The 27,094-nt window shown below is 44.1% G+C and overlaps 1 protein-coding gene across 4 annotated transcripts in view; it reads right to left on the bottom strand.

Annotated features, from left to right (window-relative positions):
- The window catches only part of mafa (MAF bZIP transcription factor a), a 360,209-nt gene extending 357,598 nt beyond the window's left edge, over window positions 1-2,611 (bottom strand). For 3 of the 4 annotated variants that reach the window (XR_015759913.1, XR_006314073.2, XM_043706572.2), the window contains exon 1: window positions 943-2,608. Coding sequence is in view for 2 of the 4 variants with exons in the window: in XM_043706572.2 (XP_043562507.2) it covers window positions 943-1,931 (989 nt within the window). In the remaining 2 variants the exon portion in view is untranslated. Of the gene's footprint in view, window positions 1-942 lie in introns of all 4 variants that reach the window. The other variant, XM_043706570.2, reaches the window with a different exon arrangement.
- Window positions 2,612-27,094: the final 24,483 nt, after the last annotated feature.

Raw genomic sequence — 27,094 nt, 5'->3', positions numbered from 1 at the left:
TCCTGGATATTTCCCGTCCAATTGTCCACCAAAACAATTAAACTGATTTTTAAAACACACTTCTTACCTTAGTGCATTCGACTTTATATAGATAAACTATATTGACCTACCTCTTTATAATTTAACAACAGGCCTTAACTTTGCAGCTACAGCTGGTAGGGATACAGAGCTTTCCTTTTCTACAAATATACTATAAAGGTGTAATTAAATTAGATTACATCCAACACACACACACAAAAACACACACATTGAAAACTCATTGAATTATTCACTTGCACAGTTAACCCAAAACGCTTGGAAAGAGTTTAGCCCAATGTTTAATAAACTTATATACTGTTTTGCGAATCAACACATCACTTTATGTATAGAATGTCCCAAACATTACACAGTAATTGTTTTTTATTTCCTTAGCCACAGTCCCAGTCTTTGTTATACTGCAATCCAGTCTGTCTTTTTTTTGCAGGAGTTCACACAAAATGAAAGAGTTGATGTTTTTGAAAAGGCCCGAAATAATGTTAAAGTAGCTCCCCCCCCTTGCGGATGCAAAACTTTTTTTTCAGGGATGGGTTGATGAAGGATGCCATTTCCTCTTTTTTTTTGGGGGGGGGGGAGTTGTGCATCCGAGTCAAACAAAAAAATAAAAGTAAAAGTCACGAGTATAATTTCTTGCCATGCCGTAAGTGAATTTTTTTTTAAAAATCCATTTTCAACAAACTAATTAAATCCATACATGTCCAGCATGCAGGGTTGATAATAATAGTCCTTTCACTTTAAAAAAACACACAAAAAATGATATAGCAAGCATATAATGCATGAGATGACAGGGTGGGGGAGGAAGAAACGCCAGTTTTGTTTTAAAAAGTTTTTAAAAAAGTTTTTTTTAATGGGGTAGGGGGTATGGGGTGGTCTGAGGGTGAAGGCACAGCAAATCCACAAACTCACATGAAGAATTCCGGAGACGAAGGATTGTCACTGGACGATCCGGTTTCTCTGAAGCCGCTGGTCACCAGTTTCTCGTACTTTTCCTTGTAGGCGTCCCTCTCCCGCACCAGCCTGCTGATCTCCTGTTTTAAGTGTTCGACTTGCTGCTGGAGCTGCGTCTTCTCGCTCTCCAGCATGTGCCGCTGCTGCACCCGCTTGAAGCGACAGGACTGAGCGTAGCCGCGGTTCTTCAGGGTCCGCCGCTTCTGCTTCAGCCGGATCACCTCCTCCTTGCTGACGCCCCGTAGCTGCCGGTTCAGCTCCCTCACCGACATGGTGACCAGCTGGTCATCCGAGAAGCGGTCATCGCCGGCCCGCAGGTGCGGGTGCATGGCTCCGGTGCCCGCAGCGGCGGTGCCCACTCCTCCTGCTGCCGCTGCCGCTGGGTGCTGGTGCCCCTGGTGGTGGTGGTGGTGGTGGTGATGGTGCTGGTGGTGATGGGCCACCACAGCGCCGGCTGGAGGCATCTCATCGCCGGCCAAGCCCGCTCCAGCCGCCGGGGCATACTGTTGCTGTTGCTGCTGCTGCTGTTGTTGTTGTTGCTGCTGCTGCTGCTGCTGGCTTCGGTAACTCTCGAAGCCGGCTTGCATCTGCTGGTGGGCGCTGCTGATAAGGGCCTCCACCGCATCCTCCGGCGTAAAGCTCAGGGCGTCCGGGTTCAGCTGCTGATAGTTGGTCATCCAGTAAAAGTCTTCCAGGTGCGCCGCCTTCTGCTCTCCGGGGCTCGGGGCGCTGAAGCTGGGAGACGGAGGCACCGAACTGCACGGGGTGCTCATTGGCGTGGAAGACAGCGAGCCCCCGATGCGGTTGCAGTGACTGCCCGGATTGCCTTCCGAGTCCACCGGCTCCTTTTTGACTTCGAATTTCATCAGATCGAAGTCATTAACATATTCCATCGCAAGGGGACTGTTGGGTAGGTCGGCGTTGCTGATTGCCAACTCGGATGCCATCGCTTTGTTGCAGTTGGTATGAAGATGCCCACTTCTCCAAACGCCAGGACAGACCCCTGCGATTGCGGCAATCAGACTATTCTGAGCAGACGGGGAGAGAGCCAGTTTGATTCCTTTTTTGATTTTTTTTTTGCTGGTGGTTGGTTGGATTTCTCTCTCTCTCTCTCTCTCTCCCTCCCTCTCTATTAGGATTTAGGAAGACTTTGCCACACTTTAGCGATTTTTTTTTTGCAAAATGAAGAGGTTAGAACTGTTCCGGCTCCAATCTGCTACAGTGCAGAACCATCGGTGAAAAACGATCTTTCCCCCTTTCTCATAAGTCTGAGCTTCATGGACTCTGCGCAGCCGGTCTGATTGTTGCTCCTGTCTTTCTCTCTCTCCCCCTCTCTCTCTTTCTCTCTCTCTCTCCCTCTCACTCACTCTGCTTCATCGTGGTCGCTCAGTAATTTTTTTTGTAGGTGGTTGTTGCTGCACTGACAGCCTATGTGATGGAGGTAAGGCTCTGAGCAAAAAGGGACGGGGGGGGGGGTGTGAGATGGATAGGTAAAGACACTGAGAGAGAGAGAGAGATTAAAAAAACAATATTGCGATGGTTTGCTGCTTTGGAGGTGGAGGGGGTAGGGTGGGGGAAGGTTGGGATTAAAAAAATCAGGCGAAGCCCCCAACGCGAGTTGCGATTTTAGCTGCAGAATGGGAATCGCCGACTCTCTGTTTAAAAGCATCGCTCCTTTTATAGAGGACCCGACGTCAGATTTCAAATGGGAAGTTGACTACGCGCGTCGGCCAATGGGCTAGCGCCCCAGCTTGTCTGCTTAGCATAACGAGGGGAGCCGGGCAAAAACTTTTTAAACTGTCAATCACACAGCCTACATCAGCTGACTGTCAGCTGGCGACAGAGAGAGAGAGAAAGTTTTCTCACTCTCAGGGGCTTGGCGAGGTATCCAAGAGCAAAAACAAAATGTGGAACCGAGTCTGAGAGGGATAAATCTGTGTGTGTGTGTAGCTGGAAGTAGGTGTGTGTGTGAATTCTGTATCAAATCTGTTATGCACGGTTCCAACTGTGCAGTCTTGCTCCTGCGTTAAAATGGCTCTGGAGATCCCTGGTTTTGGAAGAGCCCCACACAGTTGTGCAGTATTCGGCTGCTATTTCTATCAAATGTGCAGCTTGTGTCAATGCGATCCAAACTGCACTTATTAATTTTAGACAGGCCAGCCCCTTGCAAGCGTATCTTGTTTACCGCGGGCTTTTTCTTGGCCTTTGAACTTTATTCAGAGTTGACCAGATTTTCTTGCCCGGTCACCCAACTCTTGTCCTCCCCTCTGAAGGGCAGGCTGTGGAGGGGGAAGGGTAGAGTGCACAAGGGAGGACGGGTGAATGAGCATTTCCTAACGTTATACTTTGAATCTTCCTACCTATAAATGGTCTGAGACTGGACTGGGCGGAGGGTGATTGAAAAGAAAAAGAGGGAAAGGGAAGCAAACTGCTGAACTTGGAGTTGGAGTAACTTTCCTGTCGTAAACTGGTCGTGACTGTGGGTAATTTAAAAAAATATTGTGGGGTTAATGATTATTGTGTTCAATGCCGACGGGATACGAGCAACCGCTTTAAAGATAAAGTCGATGCAAGCGTTGAATTGCCAGCGAACTAACTCTGGAAAGCAGTGAAATAATTTGACAAACGCTCTCTGCTGATGGTCAAAAATAATGAGAAAAATTCCAAAGAAATGTAGATTTGGAACCAACATAGCGACTCCTAGCGGAGGAATGCGGTAACTGCGGGTCTGTCCGGGTCTTCCTTTCAATCACCTGCCGCTTTGGGGGCTTGGAATTCTATACATACAACAAAGCTCGAAAAAGGACACGGTGGTCGCTGGGGGCCACAAAGTCCAGCTCCAAGTCTCGCCTGTCCTGGAGATGTGTGACAACATGTCCAAACAGGTTGACTCAAAACGTGTTCGAAGTCCCAGAACACAAAAAGTAGCATTTCACTAGATAATTTGCATGGCAGCTGTAGCATTACATTATAGTGGTTTTCTCAATGAGTGCTAAATCTTATTGTAAAATGTAATTGTGATTGTCGAAGGAATTCATTCAAAAAAATCCGATTCACAAAAAAATAGTTGACGCCTGGGACTGTTTGCACGTTTTCTGTGCCTGTGATGGCAGTTCTGCTGATGGAAACAGCAGTCCCAGTAAATGACCGGCAGATTGGAGTTCGGAGCTTTACGCTCTGGAAGAAAGGGAAGATTCAATGGTTTTATTGTCACCCCGGTGTACCTCAATGAGACCCCCTGGTGTGAAGTCTTCGTGTGGTACTGTTGAGAGTGACAGATGGAACAGAACCCACTGAAAATCAGCTTTAGTTTTGGCTGCAAGACCCTGGGCCTGTTGACCTGGGGAATGTGAATGCTTTCAACGGGGAGATATCCTTTTACACGTTCGATGCGTTGAGGGATTTTTTGGGGGGTGGAAAATGTCCTTAATAACTGCCCTCCACCCCCACCTCCCACCCCTCCACACAAACACAGTCCATGCTTTAGGACAACCACCTGATGAAGGAGCGGCGCTCCGAAAGCTAGTGCTTCCAACTAAACCTGTTGGACTATAACCTGGTGTTGTGTGGTTTTTAACTTTGTCCACCCCAGTCCAACACCAGTGTCTCCAAAATCAATCCATGCTTTCAACGTGAATTGCGCAGTGGAGTTTGTCCCGATTACGCTGTACAGTCGGGTTGGAGAGACTTCAAATCTGAATTGAAAGGGTGAGTGAGAGTTCGATTTGAAAGGTTACACTTTCTGTGGTGAGTTGGGGCTGTCACGGTTTTAGAACGTGGGCAAAAAAAAAGACAAAGGGGTAACATTACATTCTTGTTATTTTCTTCTGGCTTAAAGCAGACGGATGAATCATTCTCATGCTTTAATACAACTTCTTTGTCCGCATTTGAGTCACAAACCAACTGATTGGCGGAGATTCTCGCCATGGGACGCCACCTTGACTTATCCTTTCAGCCTCGGTGGGCGGAAAGCATTCCCCCAATCCAGAAAGTTGGCGGTTCAAGTCCCGGATCGGAGACCCTGTAACTTGCCACTTCAAGTGGCCCGGGTTCTGGTCCACCAGAGGTGTGAAATAATATCTCTGAACCAGGTTGATTACAGAAAATTAGCCACAACCTCGGGCAATGTTCGAGTGCAGGAAGGCTGCACTAGCAGCCGAGAGATCCACCGATATTAAGCCAGCCAGCAATTATCTGCCACACCAACAAGTTCAATGAATCGCTGCTGTTGGGATCCTCTGTGCGGTCACTGACAACTGGGTCCCCTCAGAGTAGTGTACAACAGTGACTCAACTGCGAAAAAGAAAGCAAGACTTTCATTTGTCCTGGAAGCAGCTAACTTCCTAAAATCTCTCAACGACAGTCGTTACATTACAGAACTAAGTTTCTGACTGAAAGGGGAGTTGAGACATTTAAGGTGTTTATGGAGCGTTTGCAAAACAACGGGGACATTTTGTTCCACAATACTGAAACTAGTACACGTGAAACTAGTTTTGAGTCACCGAGTCAGCCAGACATACGGATGGAAACTGAGTGAGACATCTCGGGGTGTCCCAGAATGGACATCAGTTACATACAGGGGCTGAGTGACATTAGGATCCAATGCAAACAGCAGTCAGCTTTCAAAGCGTGCAGGGGTCAGATCAATCGTTTTATAACGTTGTCCTTTTTTTGATGGATAAACTACTTAGACAGGGGTGAGGAGTGTACATGGTCCGTCACTCAACTTGTTTATCTGAGCATGTGCGACTCCAAGAATGGTGGCTCCTGACACTTGAGTAATTATTTGAAATTGGCAGGTTGCAGGCCGCTGAGCTCCCCCAGTCTTTAGCGGTTTACACACAGTCTACGTCCGCCAAATGGCCACAAAGTTTCCCCGTGGACAAGTCTGAATTATAAATAAATGGTCAGATTTGCAATAAAGCGAGTGCAAACCAAATGCAACCAATCGATACCCGCAATCACCGACACTACCTTCCCACATACTGGCGACAGCAATACTGGACTTTCCAAATGATTTTATGCCGGGACTAATTAAATATCTTTTTGCCATCCGGTTGCTCAAACAAATAAATACAATTAAGCTCTTCGGCGTTTTACCGCCAGTTTAGAACGTGTAAACATCATAGGGTCTCTCTTTTGCGTCAAAACGAAGACTTGCATTTATGTAGCGCCCCCGACCACACTCGGACGGTTCAAAGCCTGTTCTCCAACCAGAAACGTTGTCGAGCACACATTCGCCGCAAAGCTGGCCGAGGGTGAGCGGAGGGAATTTGCTGTGTTTCAACCGGTGTTCAAACTCCGCAGAGTGACATTTTTAAAGTGGTCAAATGAAAGCTGCAGATTTTGAAGACATTTGGAAAAGATGAAATGCCCAATTGATCCTCTCCCGGCGGTGTACAGTACCCACATATGCATGGTCAAGTGCGAGGACAGTCAGGGCTGCCTATACACTGTTCCCCTCCACCCCCCCCCCCCCCCCCGCCCCCGCCATCAAAAATCCAAGATATCTTTGATTTTCCAAAGACAATTCCAGTATTTGAACGACGCGCGATTTGCCTGGAAGAATGCATTGACAACTCGTCACACCCTTAAATCACAGACTTGTCAGAAATCTTACAGAGCTTTCATAATTCTTTGAGGATTATGTAAAACCGCTGTGTAGGGGTGTATGTTGAGTTCCTTCTTAAATATTCGCAATCTTCACTCTGGATTTAGAGTTAAAATAAAGTTTGTGTTACTTTGCACACAGTTATCCATTTTCTTTGCAGATAATGAGATAACTAACAAAACAAAGAAATGAGAACGAAAAAAATATCCATCTGATTATAGATTTTTATCCTATTGTACTCATTCATTTGAAGTTCTGTTGGTTTTTGTTCAGGGATTATTTAAAATTCTCCAACGGCTTGGGAGAGTCACAAGGAGGCAAAAGTAGATGAATTAGTTTGACAAAGAGAAAGCTGTAGTTGGAAGGGTGGAGGTTGGGTTTGGGGAGAGGTTTCTGGTTTGGGGTGGTGAGGGGATAATGAGTGCGACAGGTTAGGCCAGAAACAAACCAAAATAAAAGGTGCTGGACAACTGAAACAAAAACAGAAAACGGCTGGAGGAACTCAGCAGGTCTGGCAGCATTTGTGGTGGGAGAAACAGAGCGAAAGTTCCGGTTTCAGAGACCCTTCTTCAGAACAACAGGTTAAGCTGTGAGAAAAACACGTGAAAGTGTTTTTCTTCGTCTTGAGGTCGGGCGTGTGAAGAGAAGGCTCGAGAGTGTGGTGCTGGAAAAGCACAGCAGGTCAAACAGCATCCGAGCAGCAAGAGAATCGACGTTTCGGGCGGGAGTCTTTCATCAGGAAGGGGCGAGATCATTCTGCGCTGTCACCCAGATGCCTGTGGCCCACTGCCGGTGGCGGGGGGGGGGGGGGGGGTTTGCCAAGACGTAATTAGTATTGGGGGGTGGGTTACTCTTCGGAGGGTCGGTGTGGATTTGTTGGGCCGAAGGGGCTGTTTCCACACTGTAGGGAATCTAATCTCGTAACAGGCAGGGGGAGATCTGGACCAACCGGACAGTTTCAAGTTTCTGAGGGAAATTGTGAGTAGCTTTAGCAGAGAGTGAAGCCAACGTGGAGGTGGAAGCATCACTGTCCAGAGAGATGGGGCAGAATGATGGGATGATCCCGGTTTCTGCACTAATGCTGGAAAACCTAAAGGTGTAAGGAGAAATATTGTTTCCTCCCCACTGCTTCTGACCAATTTGCTGCAGGGAATATGCGCTGTCACTTTTGCAAACACCACCCTCCAATAGTCAAAAGGTGAACCTGACCCCTCACCCCCATGTTAAAACAACTTCGCTTCCACATAAAATATTCTCGGAGAGGGCACCCTTGCCATTAGAACTGCCTGGTGGTTTGAACAGACAGAAAACCAGAGCAAATGACTTTAATGCCATCCTTTTAGCAGATTGTGACTTTCCATTGCCGGTAACTAATTAAAAAGATTTAAACTGGAGAATTTCAAGACTAGGGGGCAAGTTTTTAAGGTGGGAGGAGAGAGATTTAAAAAAAAGACATGAGGCAATTTTTTTTAACACAGCGGGTGGTTCCCTTGTGGAATGACCTTCCTAACGAAGTGAGTTGGATGCGAGTACAATTACAACGTTTAAAAGGTATTTGCAATGGATACATGAGCAGGAAAGGTTTGGAGGGATATGGGCCAGGAGGAAGCAGGTGAGACTGGCTTAGTTTGGGATTATGTTCGGATTGGACAGAAGGATCTGTTTCCATGCTGTATGATTCTGTGACACTATGACTCCAGCTTAAAGTTTCGGGGTCATGAGTTGGAATCCCATCAGGGTCGATTTTTGAATTCAATAAGAACAATTTAGAACAAAAAGCTAGCAGAATGGCGAACATCAGTAATTGTCAACACCCACCTGGTTCCCCGTGTCCTTCAGGGAAGGAAATCTGCCCTGCTTATCTCGTTTGACCTCCATTTAACTCCAGGTGCATAGCAATGTGGTTGACTCCTAATGCCCATGTCTCCTGAGTGATGAATGCAGCCCAGGCCGACAATCATAACTGAATTAATAATGTAGACATAGCAGGGTGGGGATTTCCTTTCTTTAAAATAAGTAGGATCTGGAATGCATTGTCTGCAAGGGCGGTGGAAACAGTGAATTTCGAAAAAGCAAGCTTAGAAATATAAAAAAGTAGTAGGAGTAGGCCATTCGGCCCTTCGAGCCTGCTTGGCCATTCGATATATACATGGCTGATCACCCGACTCAGTACCCTGTTTCTGCTTACTCTGTTCCTGCTCCTGCTTACTCCACATCCCCTGTAATCCCTTTAGCCTAAGACCTAAACTAACTGCTTCTTGAAATAGAGATGCCGGTGTTGGACTGGGGTGTACAAAGTTAAAAAGAATCACACAACATCAGTGCTCCCAAATAAACCTGTTGGACTATAATCTGGTGTTATGGTGATTTTTAACGTTGTTTCTCGATAACATTCAACGTTTGGCCTCAACCGCTTTCTGTGGGAAAGAATTCCATAGGCTCCCCGCTCTCTGGGTGAAGAAATTTCTTCTTATGTCAGTCCTAAATGGCTTATCCCGGATCTTTAAGATGCTGAACTCCTGCTTCAGGACTCCCGGCTCATCGGGAACATGTTTCTTGCTGTGCAATCCTGTTAGAATTGTATAAGTTTCTGTGAAAATTCTCTCTCCCCCCCCCCCCCCCCCATTTCTTTTAAACTCCAGTGAATGTATTCTAACCGATGCGATCTCTTTCCACAGGTCATTTCTACTATGCCGAGGAATGAAACGGAAAAGAAAATGCAACGCTATAGGGACTAACTATCTGGGACTAATTGGACCACTCTTTTATGTGTTGGTAGAGAGGCAGTGGGCCGAATGACCTTCCTGCTGCGGCTTCCGAAGAAGAGGTCATACAGGAGTCCAAACGTTAACACTGTTTTTCTCTCCACAGATGTTGACAGATCTGCTGAGTTTCTTCAGCACTTGCTGCTTTGTTTTCGGATTTCCAGCATCTGCAACCTTTGGCTTTTGCCTTCGCGAACTCGTTCTGTGCCGTTACCACTCTGTGAACCAACGCACAAAACCACTGCAAATGTCTTTCAAAGAAAAGTCGAGGAATTCACAGCTATGCAATGAAAAACAGTGGTCGGTCAGACATTGTACCCCACCTACAGTGTGCATACGGTGTCATGTGAAAGATAAGACCCAGCATTTAAAAACTTTCAGTTGTGACATTGCAGAGCGAAGACCTGAGATACAGAATTGACAAAACTCTACACCATGCTTTAGTGTAAGTTTTCTTTTTGCGAATTGGGGAACCAATGAGTAATCTGTCCGCAACCCCTGTACTGTAATTGCTTTCATTGTTCACAAGGAGAGCTAACGGTTTATAGATTCCATAACAAGCCTTGTTTGAATAAAATTATTAACAATTCCACATTACAAAGTGGGGAAGAGTGATACATGATTGCCGTTTCAGTATTCCCTTAATTTAGCTAATCAGAAGGGAAATTCGCTGAAAGTAACATCTATAAATCACGTCCTCTTCAAACTCAAAAGCTTCAAGAAGTCTGCCTGGGCAGTTTCTGATTAGGATGTTTGCCAAAAAAAAACTCCACAAGAGTTGATTCCCCCCCCACCCCCATTTATTGTTGGGGATTACTTCGCCAGGTAATTTGTTATTAAAGTTGTAATTCTGTTTTTTAAAAGGCAAACCTCCCGCAGGTGCGCCGCCTGAATTACCACCCCCCCTCCGGACCTGCAGTTTGTCCAGCTCAGAGATCGAGTCTCTTTAAAAGCGATCCAGGTGACGTCTTAACACATTTGAAATTCACGGATCTCGAGCAGTTGCCCGTTTTTGCAATGGTTACAGCCCCTTGTCCAAATCAGCGACAGTTAGTTGTAAGGACAAGGGTTCTTGTGGTGCAGTGGTACTCACCCTCCCTCAGGTGTGAGTCCCACATCTTTGAACAGGCTAATACATATCTGTCCACCTCTGTAAAGATGGGTGGACCTTGCAGGGAGGTATAGCACAAATACTTTAGGATGATAACGGTGCTGAGAATTGCGCAGAGTGCATGCACTTGGCGTAAGTTCCATTGTCCATAGAAGGTTGACCAGGTGACCTAAGACCGTAAAAAAAAGAGCAGTTGACCGCTCAGCCCTTCGATCTTGACCCACCATTCAATAGGCCTTGCCATCACATGTGCTGCTTTCAGCACAGCCAATCCATTTCACTTACTTCCGGCTTCCATTCACAGCTTATTTTCTTCCCAGACATACGAACATCCATGCCTTTCTTGTCTTTTTCGTTTCTATCTATCTTCTCCCTCCTTTACCACCCCATCCTTGTCTTCAACATATATACGTTGAAACTTTATTGCTGGAACAGCACAGCAGGTCAGGCAGCATCCAGGGAACAGGAGATTCGACGTTTCGGGCACAGGCCCTTCTTCAGGAATGAGCAGAGAGTGTTCAGCAGGAGAAGATAAAAGGTAGGGACCTTTACCTCCCTACCTTTTATCTTCTCCTGCTGAACACTCTCTGCTCATTCCTGAAGAAGGGCCTGTGCCCGAAACGTCGAATCTCCTGTTCCCTGGATGCTGCCTGACCTGCTGTGCTGTTCCAGCAATAAAGTTTCAACTTTGATCTCCAGCATCTGCAGACCTCACTTTCTCTTCAACATATATACCACCGTTTCCTAGCTACTCCTCGGTCTGATGAAGGTCATTGGGCATTAAACGTTAACTCTGCTTTCTCGCCACATATGCTGCCAGACTCGCTGAATTTAGATTCCCAACAGTGCGGAAACAGGCCTTTCGACCCAACCAGTCCACACTGACCCTCCGAAGAGTAAACCATCCAGACCCATTTCCCTCTGAATGATGCACCTAACACTATGGGCAATTTAGCATGGCCAATTCACCTGGCCTGCAGATCTTTGGACTGTGGGAGGAAACCGGAGCACCCGGAGAGAATATGCAAACTCCACACAGTCACGAACCTGGGACCCTGATGCTGTGAGGTAGCAGTGCTAACCACTGAGTCACCAGCAATTCCTGTTTTTTTTTGGTTCAATTGGATCATGGCTGATCCAACTCCTCAACTCCACTTTCGTGCCCTTTCCCATGGCCCTTGATGAGACCACCTGACTGAGGTGTTGCAAATGTCATAAAGAAGTCACAGGGTAGAGAGAAACAACAGTGTTGGAGAAACTCAACAGGTCTGGCACAAAGTTGATATCAAATTTCTCTCTCCACATTCTACCAGAGTTTCTGCAACACTTCCGGTTTTCATTTCGGATCCCCAACATCGACCAACCCCCACCCCCCCACCCCAAAATTCGCTTGCATTACACAGAGGGTAGATACAGAGAAACTCTTTCCTCTGATGGGGGAGTTAGGAACAAGGAGGGGGAGGGGTGTGGATATGTGGTTAGGGGGAAGATCAAGGCATCACAGTTTTCGGCAAAGAAGAGGAGGAATTACTATCTCTCTCCCTCTTCCAAAGAGCTGGAGATGAACCGGGGTGGATTAATTGATCAGCAATGCCCTGATAGCATGATTAACAGCAGGCACCAAAAGCCGAACGGTCTCCTCCTTTTCCCCAACATCCGACCATGGAATCCTTAACATACAGGAGCAGAATGAGGCCATTTGGCCCATTGAGTCAGCTCCGCCATTCCAGCATGGCTGGTATGTTTCTTGTCCCTATTCTCCTGACTTCTCCAAATTAACCTTTAACCTCAGGAATCTCTGTCTTAAAGACATGAAATGACTTGGCCTCCACAGCACTCTGCGGTAACACCGCGCAACACTATAACCCCAATCCCACTGCAAGTTACAAAGGACGGCAGCTTAATTGTTCCGACGTCTGCTTAATATAAATGTTGAAGACCGCGTAGGACAAGCGCAGTGTGTGTGTTTCAGTTCTCCCTGTCCCATAACGACAGGGCAAGTAAGGGTCCCGCAAAAATCACATCCCCTCTCGGCCCAACAGTGGACCGAACAACATAGTCACGTGTGGCTGACTGTAAGTGCGGGGCGAGTTGTCTTTTTCACACGTGGAACAGAAATTGGAGACTGTCTCCAAGCTAATACCTGCACTTCAGTGGAAAGGAGAAGCCGAATTTGGCGCTGTTGTCAAAACTGGCTCTAATGTGTGAAAGGTGCATCGTTATGAACAAACTTCGCGTTTTATTCTTCACGTTTATTGTTAAAAATCACACAGCACCAGGTTATAGTACAACAGGTTTATTTGGAAGCACTAGCTTTCGGAGCGCTGCCCCTTCGACAGGTGGTTGTGAATTGATCGCTTCCGGGTTGACGGTGCACCCGTGAGTCGCATTCTTTGAAAGCGATTCCAAACTAACCACACATCAAAAAACAAACCATATATAAAATGTCAAAGAAAAAAAAACTTTACAGCGTTGAGATTCCTCTTCACATTTCCCTCTCCGTCACTGTTAGCTCAGGTCGAACGGACACTCCGTGGTCCCCAGTCTTTCTCTCTCCCTGGTTCACGTATGTACACCTCTAGCCCTAACCCACAGCTTAGTTTCACCCATAAACACGAACCCTCCCATCCTTGTCTATTCTAGTGAATAAAATTCGCTAGCACCGAGTCAGCTTATGACCGTGGTTAAGTTTTTGACGGTGTACACCCATGCAAAACTCTCAGACCAAATGAACTAAAGGAGGAAGCGTTACAACATGAGCTGAGCTTGAAAGTATCCCCGTGTCTTGCAAAAGCAGTTAAAATGTACGCTGAGCTGCTTTTAACAGGAATTTTAAAGCCTCCATCTCTTCACACCTTACCTTCCAGATTAAGATATCGATAAATCAAAATAAAGCAAATCGTCAGAATAAGATTATTCGCTCTGTTTAAAACAGAAACATCAAATTGACTCCAATCCGCTTTGTTGCTGGCAAATTGTTGAATTTTACCGGCTAAAGATTCGGTATCAGGACCCTCAGGCGAATCAAGTGGGGGTGGTATTATTGAAAAAAATATCCTTGTTGGCTTTAAGATCAGGATGATCGCGGAAGTGTTTTGTGACGATTTATATATCTGTGTAATATATATAATTACATCTTCCCCACTATCCAACTGAGAGCGAGTTCTCAACTGACCAAGGGACGATTACACGCCCCCATGTCCAAATATTTCAATAACATTAACACCACTGTGCTCACACAGTGACTCCCTCGCTTTGGCATGTTCTGGCTTCCCAGGAAAGCGTAAACCGTGGAGCTGAAAGATCTAATTCGCTTCTCACTAACTGCTTTCAGCCAAAACCATGTAGTTCACTGAATGCTTGACACGTTGAACAAATTCATCCCCTCTGAGAGAGGGAGAGAGAGAGAGAGAGACGGGAAAAAGAGAAAGCTTCTCCAGACTAATTGAGAACAGAAGGATTAAACACGTTGCTAACTGGTTTGCTGTGCACAATCTGGTGTCACAGTGGCAGTGTCCCTACCCTTGGACTGGGAGGCTAGGGTTAAGGTCCCATCTGCACCAGAGATGTGTAATAACATCTCTGAACAGGTTGACTAGAAAGAGAGTCAAGGATAAAGAATAAGCACTAATCTTGTCACTGTTGTTCAGATGCCCTAAATGAATGAAAATAGGCTAAATTACCTCTGCTTTCTCTAGATGCTGCCCGAAGGAGCCCTCTTCTTATGCAGTGGTAGTGTCCCTACCACTGGACCAGGAGGCCTTGGTTCAAGTCCCACCTGTTCCAGAGGTATGCAATAACATCACTGAACCGGTTGATAGGAAAAATAGGTTAAATAAAAAAAAACAGAGTAGACTAATGGGGCCCTCTTGTGGTGCAGTGGTAGCATCCCTATCCTGAACTGGGAGCCTGAATTCATGTCCCAATTACTCCAAAGCTGTGTAATTGCATTTCTGAACAGGTTGTCTAAAAGCATAGGTTTACATAATGGCTAGTAATGGCGCTTGGAATGCAGCAGCTGTGTCCCTTCCTCTGAACCAGGAGATCTGTACTCATGTCCTACATGCTGCAAAGATGTGTCATAATATCTCTCGTTGAAACTTTATAATATCTCTCAACAAGTTGATCAGGAAAATATCTAAAGGGTTCTAGTAAAGGTATTGAAAAAAATTACACAATGGCCCTTCTTGAGATTCAAACCCCCAATGTTGATATCCATTCACTGCACCTTGTTATCACCAACATTTCCTTGTACATTTTGCATCACTTTCATACTTGTAAAATTGATTAGGACAGTGGTGAGTGATTGTTCTGTATAGACAGTTAAAAGAACACCTGGTACAGTCTAGGAAAATGGGCCTGAGCATACAAATATATGAGTTAGAAACAAAAGTAGACCACTCTGCCCTTTGAAACTGCTGCCATTTGATAAGAACATGGCTGATCTGATTGCCTATTTTGGCTTATAACAGACAGGCTTTTGAAACCCCTTGTTATCAAGAATATATCTATCTCTGCCTAAAAAAAAACAAGTGCATGGCTTTTGACGAAAAGAGTTCCATGATCCACAGTGAGAAAAAAACCCTCCTCATTCCTATTTTGAATGTGCTGTACTCTGGATGGGCCTGTCTTTAATTAGGACTTTCCATAACTGAAAACAGGACACTAAACAAGAAATATTATTATTCTCCAGGACTGTTCCAGCTCAAGTTATTTTAGACTTTTAGAGTCATAGAGATCAACAACACAGAAAAATGGCCTTCAGCCTTTTGAAACTGCACCAGAAAAAAAAGTACACCTACCTATTCTAATGCTATTTCCAACATTTGACCCATAGTCTTGCTTGCCTAAATGTTCATTAATATTATGAGGATTTCTGAATCTACCACCCTCACAAGCAGTGAGTTTCAGAAGAAAAAAAAACCTCACATTCCCTTTAAATCTCCTGCCTCTTGCCTTAAGTCTATGCCTCCTGGTCATTGATCCCTTCACCAAAGCAAAAGTTCTTCCTGACTACTCTGCCTATGATCCTTATCTGTCTATACATAGCAATCATGGTACCCCTCAGTGTTCTCTGCTCCTCAGAAAACAACTTCAGTCTATCTAATCTCTCTTTATAACTAAAACTCTTCAGCTCAGTCAACGTTCTGGTAAACCTCCTCTGCACTCTCTCTAGAGCAATCACATCCCTCATATTTTGAACAATGTCCGGTGATTGTTGAGCATGCTTCATTGGAGTGGAGGAGATAAAGGCTTAATCCTATAAACACAATTATTGCCTGAAGATAAACAGGCTGTGTGAGAATAAAGTTTTCATGCATTGTTGAAGTGTTGAATTAATGAATTACATGTACCAGGGGTATGTTCCAAGGTGGATTTGGGTAAAGGAGCAAAGAATTCAACCTGTTGTTTTGAACTATATGATTGGATTATTTTCCTAGAGTTCATGCCAGGGATCTACTTATTGTAGAAAATACCAAAGCCCAGAATTTAGCACAAAGCTTTGCAGTCGCTTTCAGAGAGATCAATTGCTCCATAAATAGACTGAATAATCTGACCATGTTGCATCATTCTAATTATTCTAAGCTCTCCATAATTTTCTATTTAATAAACACATACTACATGGAATGCCCTATATTCTGCCCTTACAAGATTGAGCTCACCAGTTCTGTTGTTCAGTTGGAGCTTATAGAGATGGTGGTATTGGTCAAAGGATACAAAAGTTCTTGTTATTTCTCAGTGAACCTGGCAACACCTTTGGAGAGTTTTAGATTGATGATAGGACCCTTCAGAATGCTTTCAATAATGCCAAGATATGCAGTGATACAATGTCCCAAAATGCTTCCAATAGCCAATGAAGCATTTTTGATGCATAGTTGCTGCTGTAATATAGGAAACACAGCAACCAATTTGCTAGCTCCACAAGCAGCAAAATGATCGTACATACCTACAAATTAGGATGTATAGGGAACCTGTTCTGGTGATGTAAATTCAGGATCAAATAATGGCTATAATACCAGGGTTAAATCTCTTGCACCTCCTTGACAATATGCTTTAGGCTCTTTTATATTCACTTGTCAGGGGGACTAGGCCATCAACAGTGCAGTGCTCCCTCAGTACTGCGCTGGAGATTAGTTATGATTTTTATACTCAAATTGTGGGACTGCTATTATATGCTCCCACTGGGAGTCTGTTTGCAGTGGGGGTTAGAGCCATGTAAAATAGTGAGAGTGTTCAGCTCACCACCTCCCTAGTCACATTGGTAATGGAGTGCATGCTGAAATCAGCAGCTTACCCACTGTTTGTAAGTAAGTAACTTAGATTAAGATTTTCTGATATAGTTTCAGATTTGCAGCATTCAGCTTTCCTTTTGCAGCTAAATTTTGATTCATTTTTTCAGAATCTATACTTTTGAAAAAGATATAATTTCAGCTCGAAGTATGTCTTGATTTATCTCCTCTCAGCTCCATTGATAGGTAACCTCCCATTCAGGTAACCTCCCAGCTGACCCCAATATAACCTGGCCCATGCCATAAAATAGTTGATGTGGGCAGCTGTGTGTGGTGAGAGGGCAGCACTTTGTTCTTATAAGTTTTTGGGAGTGCAGGAATGTGTTGTCTTCAGAAGATACCTCTGTGCATTAAGGGCAGTTTTCCCCACTCCATGATCCCTGAAGAGAATGCCCATCCTTCCTTCCTCTCTGCATGGACTTTTAAACCCATCCCTTCAGACCTTTCACCCATAGCCTTTCTTAACTGGATTCAGGGATCCTTATGGCTTCATCCTGGGACTGACTTCTGTCCCAATAGAGTCCACAATCGGAGCTCTGAAACCATTGGCACTTCTGGCCAGTCAGATTCCACTGAGGGGCAAAAATCCCATTATCCTCTGATTGAGTCCACCCTCAGTGCATTATGGTTACAGATTGGATTTATTCAGACTCTGTTGTCTGACTGCTGACTTTACTTCAGTTGGGGTGCAGTTGTAGTGTCTATCTATCTGCACTCCTGCTCCTAAGCTTGAATTGAAAAAGCAATCTATGACTCAGAGGTACAAGTGCTCCCAGCTGAAGTCCAGAAGTCACCAAAAAAGGAAGTCACCAAACTGAAACAGTAACTCGATTTTTGCCTCCAAATGTGCTGCCTGATATGCTGAGCATTGTTAAGATTTTCTGATATAGTTTCAGATTTGCAGCATTCAGCTTTCCTCTTGCAGCTAAACTTTGAATCATTTTTTGAGAATCTATACTTTTGAAAAAGATATAATTTCAGCTCGAAGTATGTCTTGATTTATCTCCTCTCAGCTCCATTGATGGGATGAATGGCCTCCCCTTGTGTTCCTAAGTTCCAATGCAGGCTCAAAATCCAAATGTCTTCAGGTAAGTTTGTACTTTATTATGTAACAGAACACCGTGGTACAGGACTTTATCACCCTTTGTTTGATGTATTACTATTATGCCACCCTATATGCAGGACAGAAAAAAAATCACTTGATATGAATAATCCATTGTTGTGGTTCTGTTCGCCGAGCTGGGAATTTGTGTTGCAGACGTTTTGTCCCCTGTCTAGGTGACATCCTCTAGGTGACACAAACTTTGAATGAATAATCCATCTCACCATCACTCTTTTCACTTGCGATTTTCCATATGACTTGAACATCATAGATGCTTGCAAATTCTAGGCATGCTACCTATTGCACTCCATTTGATATGCTTTTGCAAATGAAACATTTAACTTTAAAATCAGCGTGATTAGCCAAGATCCAAAGTAAGAGTTACAATTGAGATAGCAATGAGTGGGATAAATTGAAACAAATTCATGAATTTAGCCTACATTAAAAGATTTGATTTGAAAAACCCAAAGGAAGGAAAGTCTAAAGTGGATTAAGGATTTCCAGATGAATAAGGTCATTGGTGTTAATGACAGCTTTGACTTCCTTCTCCTATATTTTTAATCCACTTAGGTCCCATTATGTGTAGCAAGGTAAAGATTCAACATCAGCAGAATTGGCAGTCACAGTCCCTCCCTAATTTCAGTGAATAACAAACCTCAGCATCAGAACTGTTACATCTGTAAATCAAGTGAATCACATTTACTTCTGATTTATACTCACTGCAGTGTAGTATTGAAGATGAGCTATGTCATCAGAAATACTGCCTTTTCAATGAGGCATTAAACATATTACCCATTTGTGTGGTCTTCTAGTGCAATGATAATGTCCCTTCCTCTGAAGTCACCAAACTGAAACAGTAACTCGATTTTTGCCTCAAGTCCTAACTGAGGATGTGATGGCTTCAAAAGTATGTCAATCCAAACGGGTTGATTAAGATTTACTTAGGATATCTGGTCAGCATGGATCTGTTGAAGGGTCTGTTTCCGTACTATATATTTCTATGACTCTATGACTCACTAATTTAAAGATGAGTAGGAGATTGTCCCCAGTGCACTTTATACAGATAAGGAGGAGGAAAAGGCCATTAGGTTCGTTGAGACTCCTTAGCCATTTAATGTAACCTCAAATAAACATTCCTGCCTACCTCTACAGCTTTTCGCTCCCTTGCCTAACAATAACCTATTGACCCTGTCCTTGAGAATATTCAATGATTCTGCTTCCACTACTGTGCATCCCAAAATCACATATTTTTGAGAGAAATACATTTCATCCCACCTATGTTTTAAATGAACAATAACTGATTTTTAAATGGTGATTACTAGTTCTTGATGCTCCAATAACAAGAAACATCCTCTCCACATTTACCCTATCAAGACCTCTCAGTTTCTTGTATGTTTCAACCGAGTCACCTCTTACTCTTCGAAATTGCAGCAGATACAAACCTAGTCTGACTAATCTTTCTTCAAAAGACTATCCAGGGCAGGGCAGTAGTGGCATAGTGGTGATATCACTGTCTTAACGATTCAGAGGCCCAGGTTGAAGCTTGAGGGGCCTGGGTTCAAATCCTACCCATGGCAGATGGTGAAGTTTGAATTCAATATAGATGTGGAATAAAATGCATTACGAACGCATGTTACCTTCATTATTGGGTGGCATGACGGTTCAGGATGAGCATTGATACCTCACAGCACCAGGGACCTGGGCTTGAGTCCAGTCTTGAGTGACTGTCTGTGTGGAGTTTGTACATTCTTCTCATATCTGCGTGGGTTTCCTCTGGGTGCTCTGGTTTCCTCTCATTGTCCAATGATGTGCAGGCTAGGTGGATTAACGATGAGCAATTGCAGGGATAGGATAGGGGGTTGGGGCTGGGTGGGATGGTCTTTGGATGGTCAATGTGGACTTGATGGGCCAAATGGCCTGCTTCCACAATGTAGGGATTCTATCATTCTAAGACACTATTCCTGGTCAATATCTATCCCCCAAAACACACTGCAAAATAGATTGCCAGGCCATATGAGGCATTGATATCTCTAAGAGTTTACTGCACACTATCTGGCTGCTCTGTTTTCTGAATTACAGCAGTGATTATTTTTGAACATAATTTTACTAGGTGTATGAAGTACTTTGTGGCATCCTTAGGTTACCTAAGGTATTCCATAAATTACAAGTTAACTTTCCACTTTAAATACTGATGATATAAACGTTTTCCCATTTCTGGTTACAGTTTGCAAATAATTTTCTCAAAAACAAAGTTAAAAATCACACAACACCAGGTTATAGTCCAACAGGTTTCTTTGGAAGCACTAGCTTTCGGGGTGCCGCACCTTCGTCAGCTGGTTTCTCAAATACAATCAACATTTACTACAAGGTCAGATGTCACATGACACCAAGTTATACGCCCAACAGGTTTATTTGAACTCACAATCTTTCAGTGGAGTCCTGATGAAGGAGCAGCGCTCGGAAAGCTTGTGATTTCAAACAACCTGTTGGACTATAACCTGGTGTCGTGTGACTTCTGACCTTGTCTACCCTCATCCAACACTGGCACTGCCATAACATTTATTTCAAACAAAGCAACAAAATTAAACAATTTCAGACCAGGGTTAGTAAAATTAATTGAGGAGAAAGTGAGGTCTGCAGATACTGGAGATCAGAGCTGAAAATGTGTTGCTGGAAAAGCGCAGCAGGTCAGGCAGCATCCAGGGAACAGGAGAATCGACGTTTCGGGCATAAGCCCTTCTTCAGGAATGAGGAGAGTGTGCCAAGCAGGCTAAGATAAAAGGTAGGGAGGAGGGACTTGGGGGAGGGGTGTCGGAAATGCGATAGATGGAAAGAGGTCAAGGTGAGGGTGATCAGAGGAGATGACCTGGGGGGTGCAGTGAGAAAGGGACTCACTGAGATCTTTGTAGAGGGAGGAAGAGAGCTTCTTCAAGGAAGGCATCCTTGTAAGAGGATTCGCAGTAGGTTGAAATCTTTGAGGAGAAAGTGAGGTCTGCAGATGCTGGAGATCAGAGCTGAAAATGTGTTGCTGGAAAAGCGCAGCAGGTCAGGCAGCATCCAGGGAACAGGAGAATCGACATTTCGGGCATAAGCCCTTCTAAAATTAATTACAAATTAAATCACATTCTCCAATTTGGGAATTCAAATTCATAAAAAAGGGTAATTTGCTAACTGGCAGTATTTGAAATAATTGAATGTTTTAGAAAAGAGGTGAAAGGACAATTTTGTGGAGAGAAGTTTAGAAATCTAAACAATTTTCCTTATGTCAAAACTGCATTGTTAAACTTGGCTCAGTATGAATTGCATAGCACTGAATCAAGGTGGATCACATAGCACTGTTTGTATTTTCGCTGACAGTAGGTTGAGGACCTTTCTAATTGTTGGTCTTGTGTGTGTATGTATGACTTCAAAAAACAAACTGGTATCACATAAATATTTATACTTCAACATTAACTATCGAATTGAAACACTTGGCAGCAATCTTGCCTCAGTCAAAAACATTGTGAGATTTGAGTGTCCAATCTAAGACAATAAGAAGTACATAGAAGCATAGAAACAGCTGCAGGAGCAGGCCATTCAGCCCTTTGAGCCCACATTACCATACAATATGATCATGGCTGTTCATACAAAATCACTAGCCCCTTCCTGATTCTTTCTATACCCCTTGGTCCCTTTAGCTGCAAGGAACACATCCAGCTTCCTCTTGAATATATCTAATGAACTGACCTTGACAGCTTTCTGTGATAGAGAATTCCACAGATTCACAACTCTCTTCACAATTCTTCCTCATCTCACTCCTGAATGGCTTATCCCATATTCTTAGACTGTGACCCCTAGTTCTGGACTTCCTCAACATTATTCCTACATCTACCCTGTCCAGTCTCATCAGGATTTTATATGTTACTATGAGATTCTCCCTCATTCTTCTGAAGTCCAGTGAGTACAAGCTTAGTCAATCCAGTCTTTCTTTGTATGTCAGTCCTGCCATCCTGGGAATCAGTCTGGTGAACCTTAATTGGACTCCCTCGAAACCAAGAATGTCCTTCCTCAGACTAGGAGACCAACACTGCACATAGTACCCAAAATGTGACCTCACTAAGGGCCCGTATAACTGCAGTAAGCCATCCCCACTCCTCCAGATTTGAGGAAGTGTTGCCATTGTTGTAAGTACAGTAATCCAAGGATACACTCATTGATTGTAATATTAATGTGGACATAGGATGAGAGGAAGTAGAGCAGGGAACACCTTCCAGGGTTCTGTTCAAAACTTACGACCCCCACCAATCCCCAATTATGAAACTAACCCCCAAAATATAGAAAAGCCAAATACTGTGGATGTTGAAAATCAATGGTAAATGCTGGAAATATTCAAGAAGTGTAGTAGAATTGATGAAGAGAGAAGTGCAGATCCAGTACAATGCAGAAAGAAGTTATTTAGCACGTTGTGTCTGCACTAACTCTGTAAACATTTTGACTTAGTGTCAATCTCCTGTCTTTTCCCAACATCTCAGTTCAATGACCTGAATACTGAAGTTTTAATGGAAGTGAGTGATCTGAAATATGCATTCTGTTTCTCTCTTTGCAGATGCTGTCTTACTTACGAAGAATTTCCACCACCTTCTGATGTAAAATAGTTTCAGTTTTGTAACAAATCAAAGCATGTAATGTCATTTGGGTGTGACTTCAGGCAGAGAGCAATGGTTCACATAATGAAACAGGTTGATATTTTGGATTTGCACTGGAGTGTGAAGTAAAATTTTACAAGTTGCCAGAATGACATTTGGCCAGCTGGAACTTTATATTTCATTTCTTTGCAAATTTTTAATGTTGCCAGATTTGCTGACTGCCCTGATTATGTTTTTGCTGACAGTTTTGGGGATGGGTGAGAAGACTGGGCTGTGTATGCAGTATTCACATATCTCAGCTACATAAGTGAACAGTCAATGTAACACCAGAATCTGCTTGTTCCTACCTCCCTTTACACATGTGCTAGTCTGACAGTGCTGCCAATAGTGCCATCTGGCCATCAAAAGGCTAAGAGGAAGGGATAGTGTGCAAGAAGGGAGTTGCAGCAATAACCAGTTTAAATTCCAACTTGTATTTAGCTTGGAGAAAAATGCAAAATTTGAAATTAGTTTCAGTTCATGGATAGTAATGAATTGAAAAATGCATGATCCTTGCCCTTAACACTCAGTTTTAATTCATGGCATCACCTTAGCCCTTACTTAATGTTTAAATGATGACTTGGAGCATGCAAATGTTGATGAGGTGAGATGAGAGTGTGTACATTTGATATCAATGAGCATTTGACCAAATGTGACATGAAGAAGTCTTTGTAAAACTGAAGAGTGTGGTGCTTGGAAAGCCCAGATGGTCAGGCAGCATCCGAGGAGGAGGAGAGTTGCTGTTTCGAGCATAAGCTCTTCATTAGGAATGACAGGGTGGCCCAAGGGGCTGAGAGATAAATGGGAGGAAGGTGAGAATGGGAGGAAGGTAGCTGGGAATACAATATTTAGATGGAGGTGGGGGTGAGAATGATAGGTCGGGGGGAGAGGAGGGTGGAACGGATATATTGGAAGGAAGATGGACAGGTAGGACAGTTCCAGAGGGCGGTGCTGAGTTGGAAGGTTGGATCTGGGATAAGGTGGGGGGAGGGGAAATGGGGTAACTGGTGAACTCCGCATTGATCCTGTGTGGTTGAAGATGAGGTGTTCTACCTCCAGGTATCGGGTGGCTAGAGTTTGGCAGTGGAGGAGATCCAGGACTTGCATGTCCTTGGCGGAGTGGGAGGGGACATTAAAATGTTCGGTCACAGAACATTGAGGCTGATTAGTGCATGTGTCCAAGAGATGTTCTCTGAAATGTACCCCAAGTTGGCATCCTGTCTCCCCGATTTAGAGGAAACCATATCGGGAGCAATGAACACAGTAGATGATGTGTGTGGAAGTACAGGTAAATCTCTGTCAGATGTGGCAAGATCCTTTTAGGTCTTGGATGGAGGTGAAGGGGAGGTGTAAGTACAGGTTTTGCACTATTTATGGTGACAGAGAAAAATACTGGGAGTGGAGGGTGGGTTGGTGGGGAACGTTGACCTAACGAGGGAGTCACAGAGGGAATGGTATCTACGGAATGCAGGAAGGGGTGGGGAGGGAAATATATCCCTGGTGGTGTGGTTTGTATCTAGGTGGTGGAGATAACAAGAAGTACAAAATCTGTGCTCACACCTCCACCCTCACCTCCGTCCAAGGCCCCAGAGGATCCTTCCACATCCAGTAGAGATTTTCTTGCACATCCAAACACCTCATCTGCTGTATCTGTTGCTCTCGATGTGGTCTCCTCTACTTTGAGAGAACAGGATGCCATCTTGCGGAACGTTTCAGAGAACATCTCTGGGACACACGCTCTAATCAACCCCACCACCCTGTGGTCAAACACTTTAACTCCCCCTCCTACTCTGCCAAGGACATGCAAGTCCTGGATCTGCTCCACCACCAAACTCTAGCCACCTGATGCCAGGAGGGAGAATGCCTCATCTTCCACCTAGGGGCCCTCCAACCACATGGGATCAATGTGGATTTCACCAGTTTCCCCATTTCCCCTCCCCCAATCTTACCCAGACCGAACCTTCCAACTCGGCACCACCCTCTTGAACTGTCCTACCTGTCCATCTTCCTTCCCACCTACCCGTCCACCCTCCTCTCCAACTTATCACCTTCACCCCCCACCTTCATCTACCTATTGCATTTCCAGCTACCTTCCCCCCAGCCCCACACTCCTCCCATTAATCTTTCAACCCCCTTGGTTCACCCCCTCATTGCTGATGACAAGCTTATGCTCAAAACATCGACTCTCCTGCTCCTCGAATGCAGCCTGACCGGCTGGGCCTTTCTAAAACCACACTCTTTGACGCTGATCTCCAGCATCTGTATCCTCACTTGCTCCTTTGTAAAATTGAAGTCAATAAAATCAGGGGGCCAACCCTTCACTGGTTTGCATTACACTTAGTACAAAAGAAGACAGTTGTGTTTCTGCAGGCAAATCATTTCATTCCCAGAACATCATCACAAGGATTCCTCAGGATTGTGTCATTGGCCCAACCATCTTCGGTTGCTTCATCAACAAACTTCCTTCCATCACATGGTCAGAAGTGAGCATGTTGACTGATAATTGCACAATGTTCAGCAACATTCATGACTCATCAGGTACTAAAGCAATCCAAACCTGCATGCAGATAGACCTGGCGGGAAAAATAACCAAAAATGGGTAAGCAGTCTGTCAGGTAGAAGATATAGAAGCTTGAACAGGTTCAAGAACAGCTACTTGTCTGCTGTTATCAGACTGCTGAATGGACCTCTCTAATTGCAAATCTAATGTTGATCTTGCTTTTGTGCACCTCCTGTGCAACTGCAACTTTTGTGTGCCTCTCTCTGTTCAATCACCCTATGATCTGTATGTCCTCGTGTGTTATGATCTGCCTGTACTGCTCGCAAAACACAACTTATCACTGTGCTCAGGTACATGTGACAACATTAAATCAAACAAAATTAGGAGGGGGTTCTTCCAAAGTTGGGAAACTTTGCTTCATACATGGTTGTACTTTGCCCTAAAAGTGAATAGCTGGAATAGAAAGATTTCAATGTTCTCAGTACCAAAGAGAAATGAAACAAAAGATAATTAGAAGAGAAAGCATTCAGAAAAGATTTATGAGGATGTTGCCAGCGTTGGAGGGTTTGAGCTACAGGCAGGGGCTGAATAGGTTGGGGCTATTTTCCCTGGAGTATTGAAGGCTGAGGGGTGACCTTCTTAAGGTTTGTAATATCATGAGGGGCATTGATAGGATAAATAGACAACATCTTTTCCTAGTTTGTGGGGGTCCAAAACTGAAGGGCAAAGATGTAAGGTGAGAGGGGAGTGATATAAAAGGGACCTAGGGGGCAATGTTTTTACACAGAAGGTGGTGCATGTATGGTACAAGCTGCCAGTGAAAGTGGTATGATTACAACATTTAAAAGCCGGGTATATGAATAGGAAAGGTTTAGAAGGATATGGGCCAAATTCTTGCAAATGGGACGAGATTTATCTAGGATATCTTTTCGACATGGACAAGTTGAACCAAAGGGTCTATTTCTGTGCTGTACATCTCTATGACCCTATGACTCTAAAAGCTTGCATGGAGAAAGTTGCACTTTCTTGTAGTTCCCTCTGCATTTAATCACCTTTTCTGGTTTTACATGAAACTACCAAGTTCATCCCCTACAGTAATGTTAAAACCTGAATCATAACAGACCCTCTAATGATATAAAAGCATCTTGAGATTGATGAGAATCACTGAAATCTACCTGAGATCAGTATGAAATAGTAGGTTGTCAGTACCAGCTCAGTGAATCCTACAAGACTGTGATTAATCGGCTCCATGCAATGTATGGCTGTCATTAAATGTCAGAGTAGCTGAGTTTGCTAATGGGAGTCAATACTGAATGATTGAAGTCAAGCATTTACACATGTATAGAACACATGAATGTGAAACCTGAACATAAGATCATAATGAACATTAAATGTGTCAAAAGTGAATCAAACTATCAGTAATCCTGAGGTCTTCAATAAAATACAATTAAGTAAAAGGCACAGCAAAATATGTTGCTTTTCTTTCTCTATTTTCAGCTTTAGTTTGATCAACAGATCTGGCAACATCTGTGATGATGTCTCTCCTGCCAGATCTGCTGAATTTGTGATGGGTTGGTACACAGGATAATCTGGGGAATGATCATTTGGTAAAATTCAGTTGCTGTTCTGCACTTTCTGCTCCTCCAAGCTATTTTTTTTTATCACCAAGTTATCCAGTGCTGTCGTGGATCTGAAGCTTAATCTATGGACTTGACGCTGTCACTTTGTTTCTCTCCCCACAGATGCTGAGTTTCTCCAGCACTTTCTGGTCTTAATCAGCTGCCCCTGGAGTTTGTTAGCCTGATGGCTATGTGTTTCCATGGAAATCTCAGGAAGTTAGAAAGCAAGCTATAAACATGGAGGGCAACTTATCCACTTATCCCTGACTTTTGCCGTTCCCACCATCCTTGGTAATGTCAGCAGGGTTGGGAACAGAGCTGGCAGAATGAAACACAGCCTGCTGCTATCATCTTTCTTTTGCTTCATTCCATCCCAATACAGGACAGGAACATCCAGTCTCTTCCTGTTTGATTAGACTAGTTTACTTCAGCGTCACACATCAAGCAA

Source organism: Chiloscyllium plagiosum, unplaced genomic scaffold (assembly GCF_037043375.1).
Source record: "Chiloscyllium plagiosum isolate Xiang-an unplaced genomic scaffold, Cpla_swu_hap1 HiC_scaffold_17, whole genome shotgun sequence".
Lineage (NCBI taxonomy): Eukaryota > Metazoa > Chordata > Chondrichthyes > Orectolobiformes > Hemiscylliidae > Chiloscyllium > Chiloscyllium plagiosum.
The sequence above is the reverse complement of the archived record's forward strand: the minus strand, read 5'-3'. Positions and strand labels throughout refer to the sequence as shown.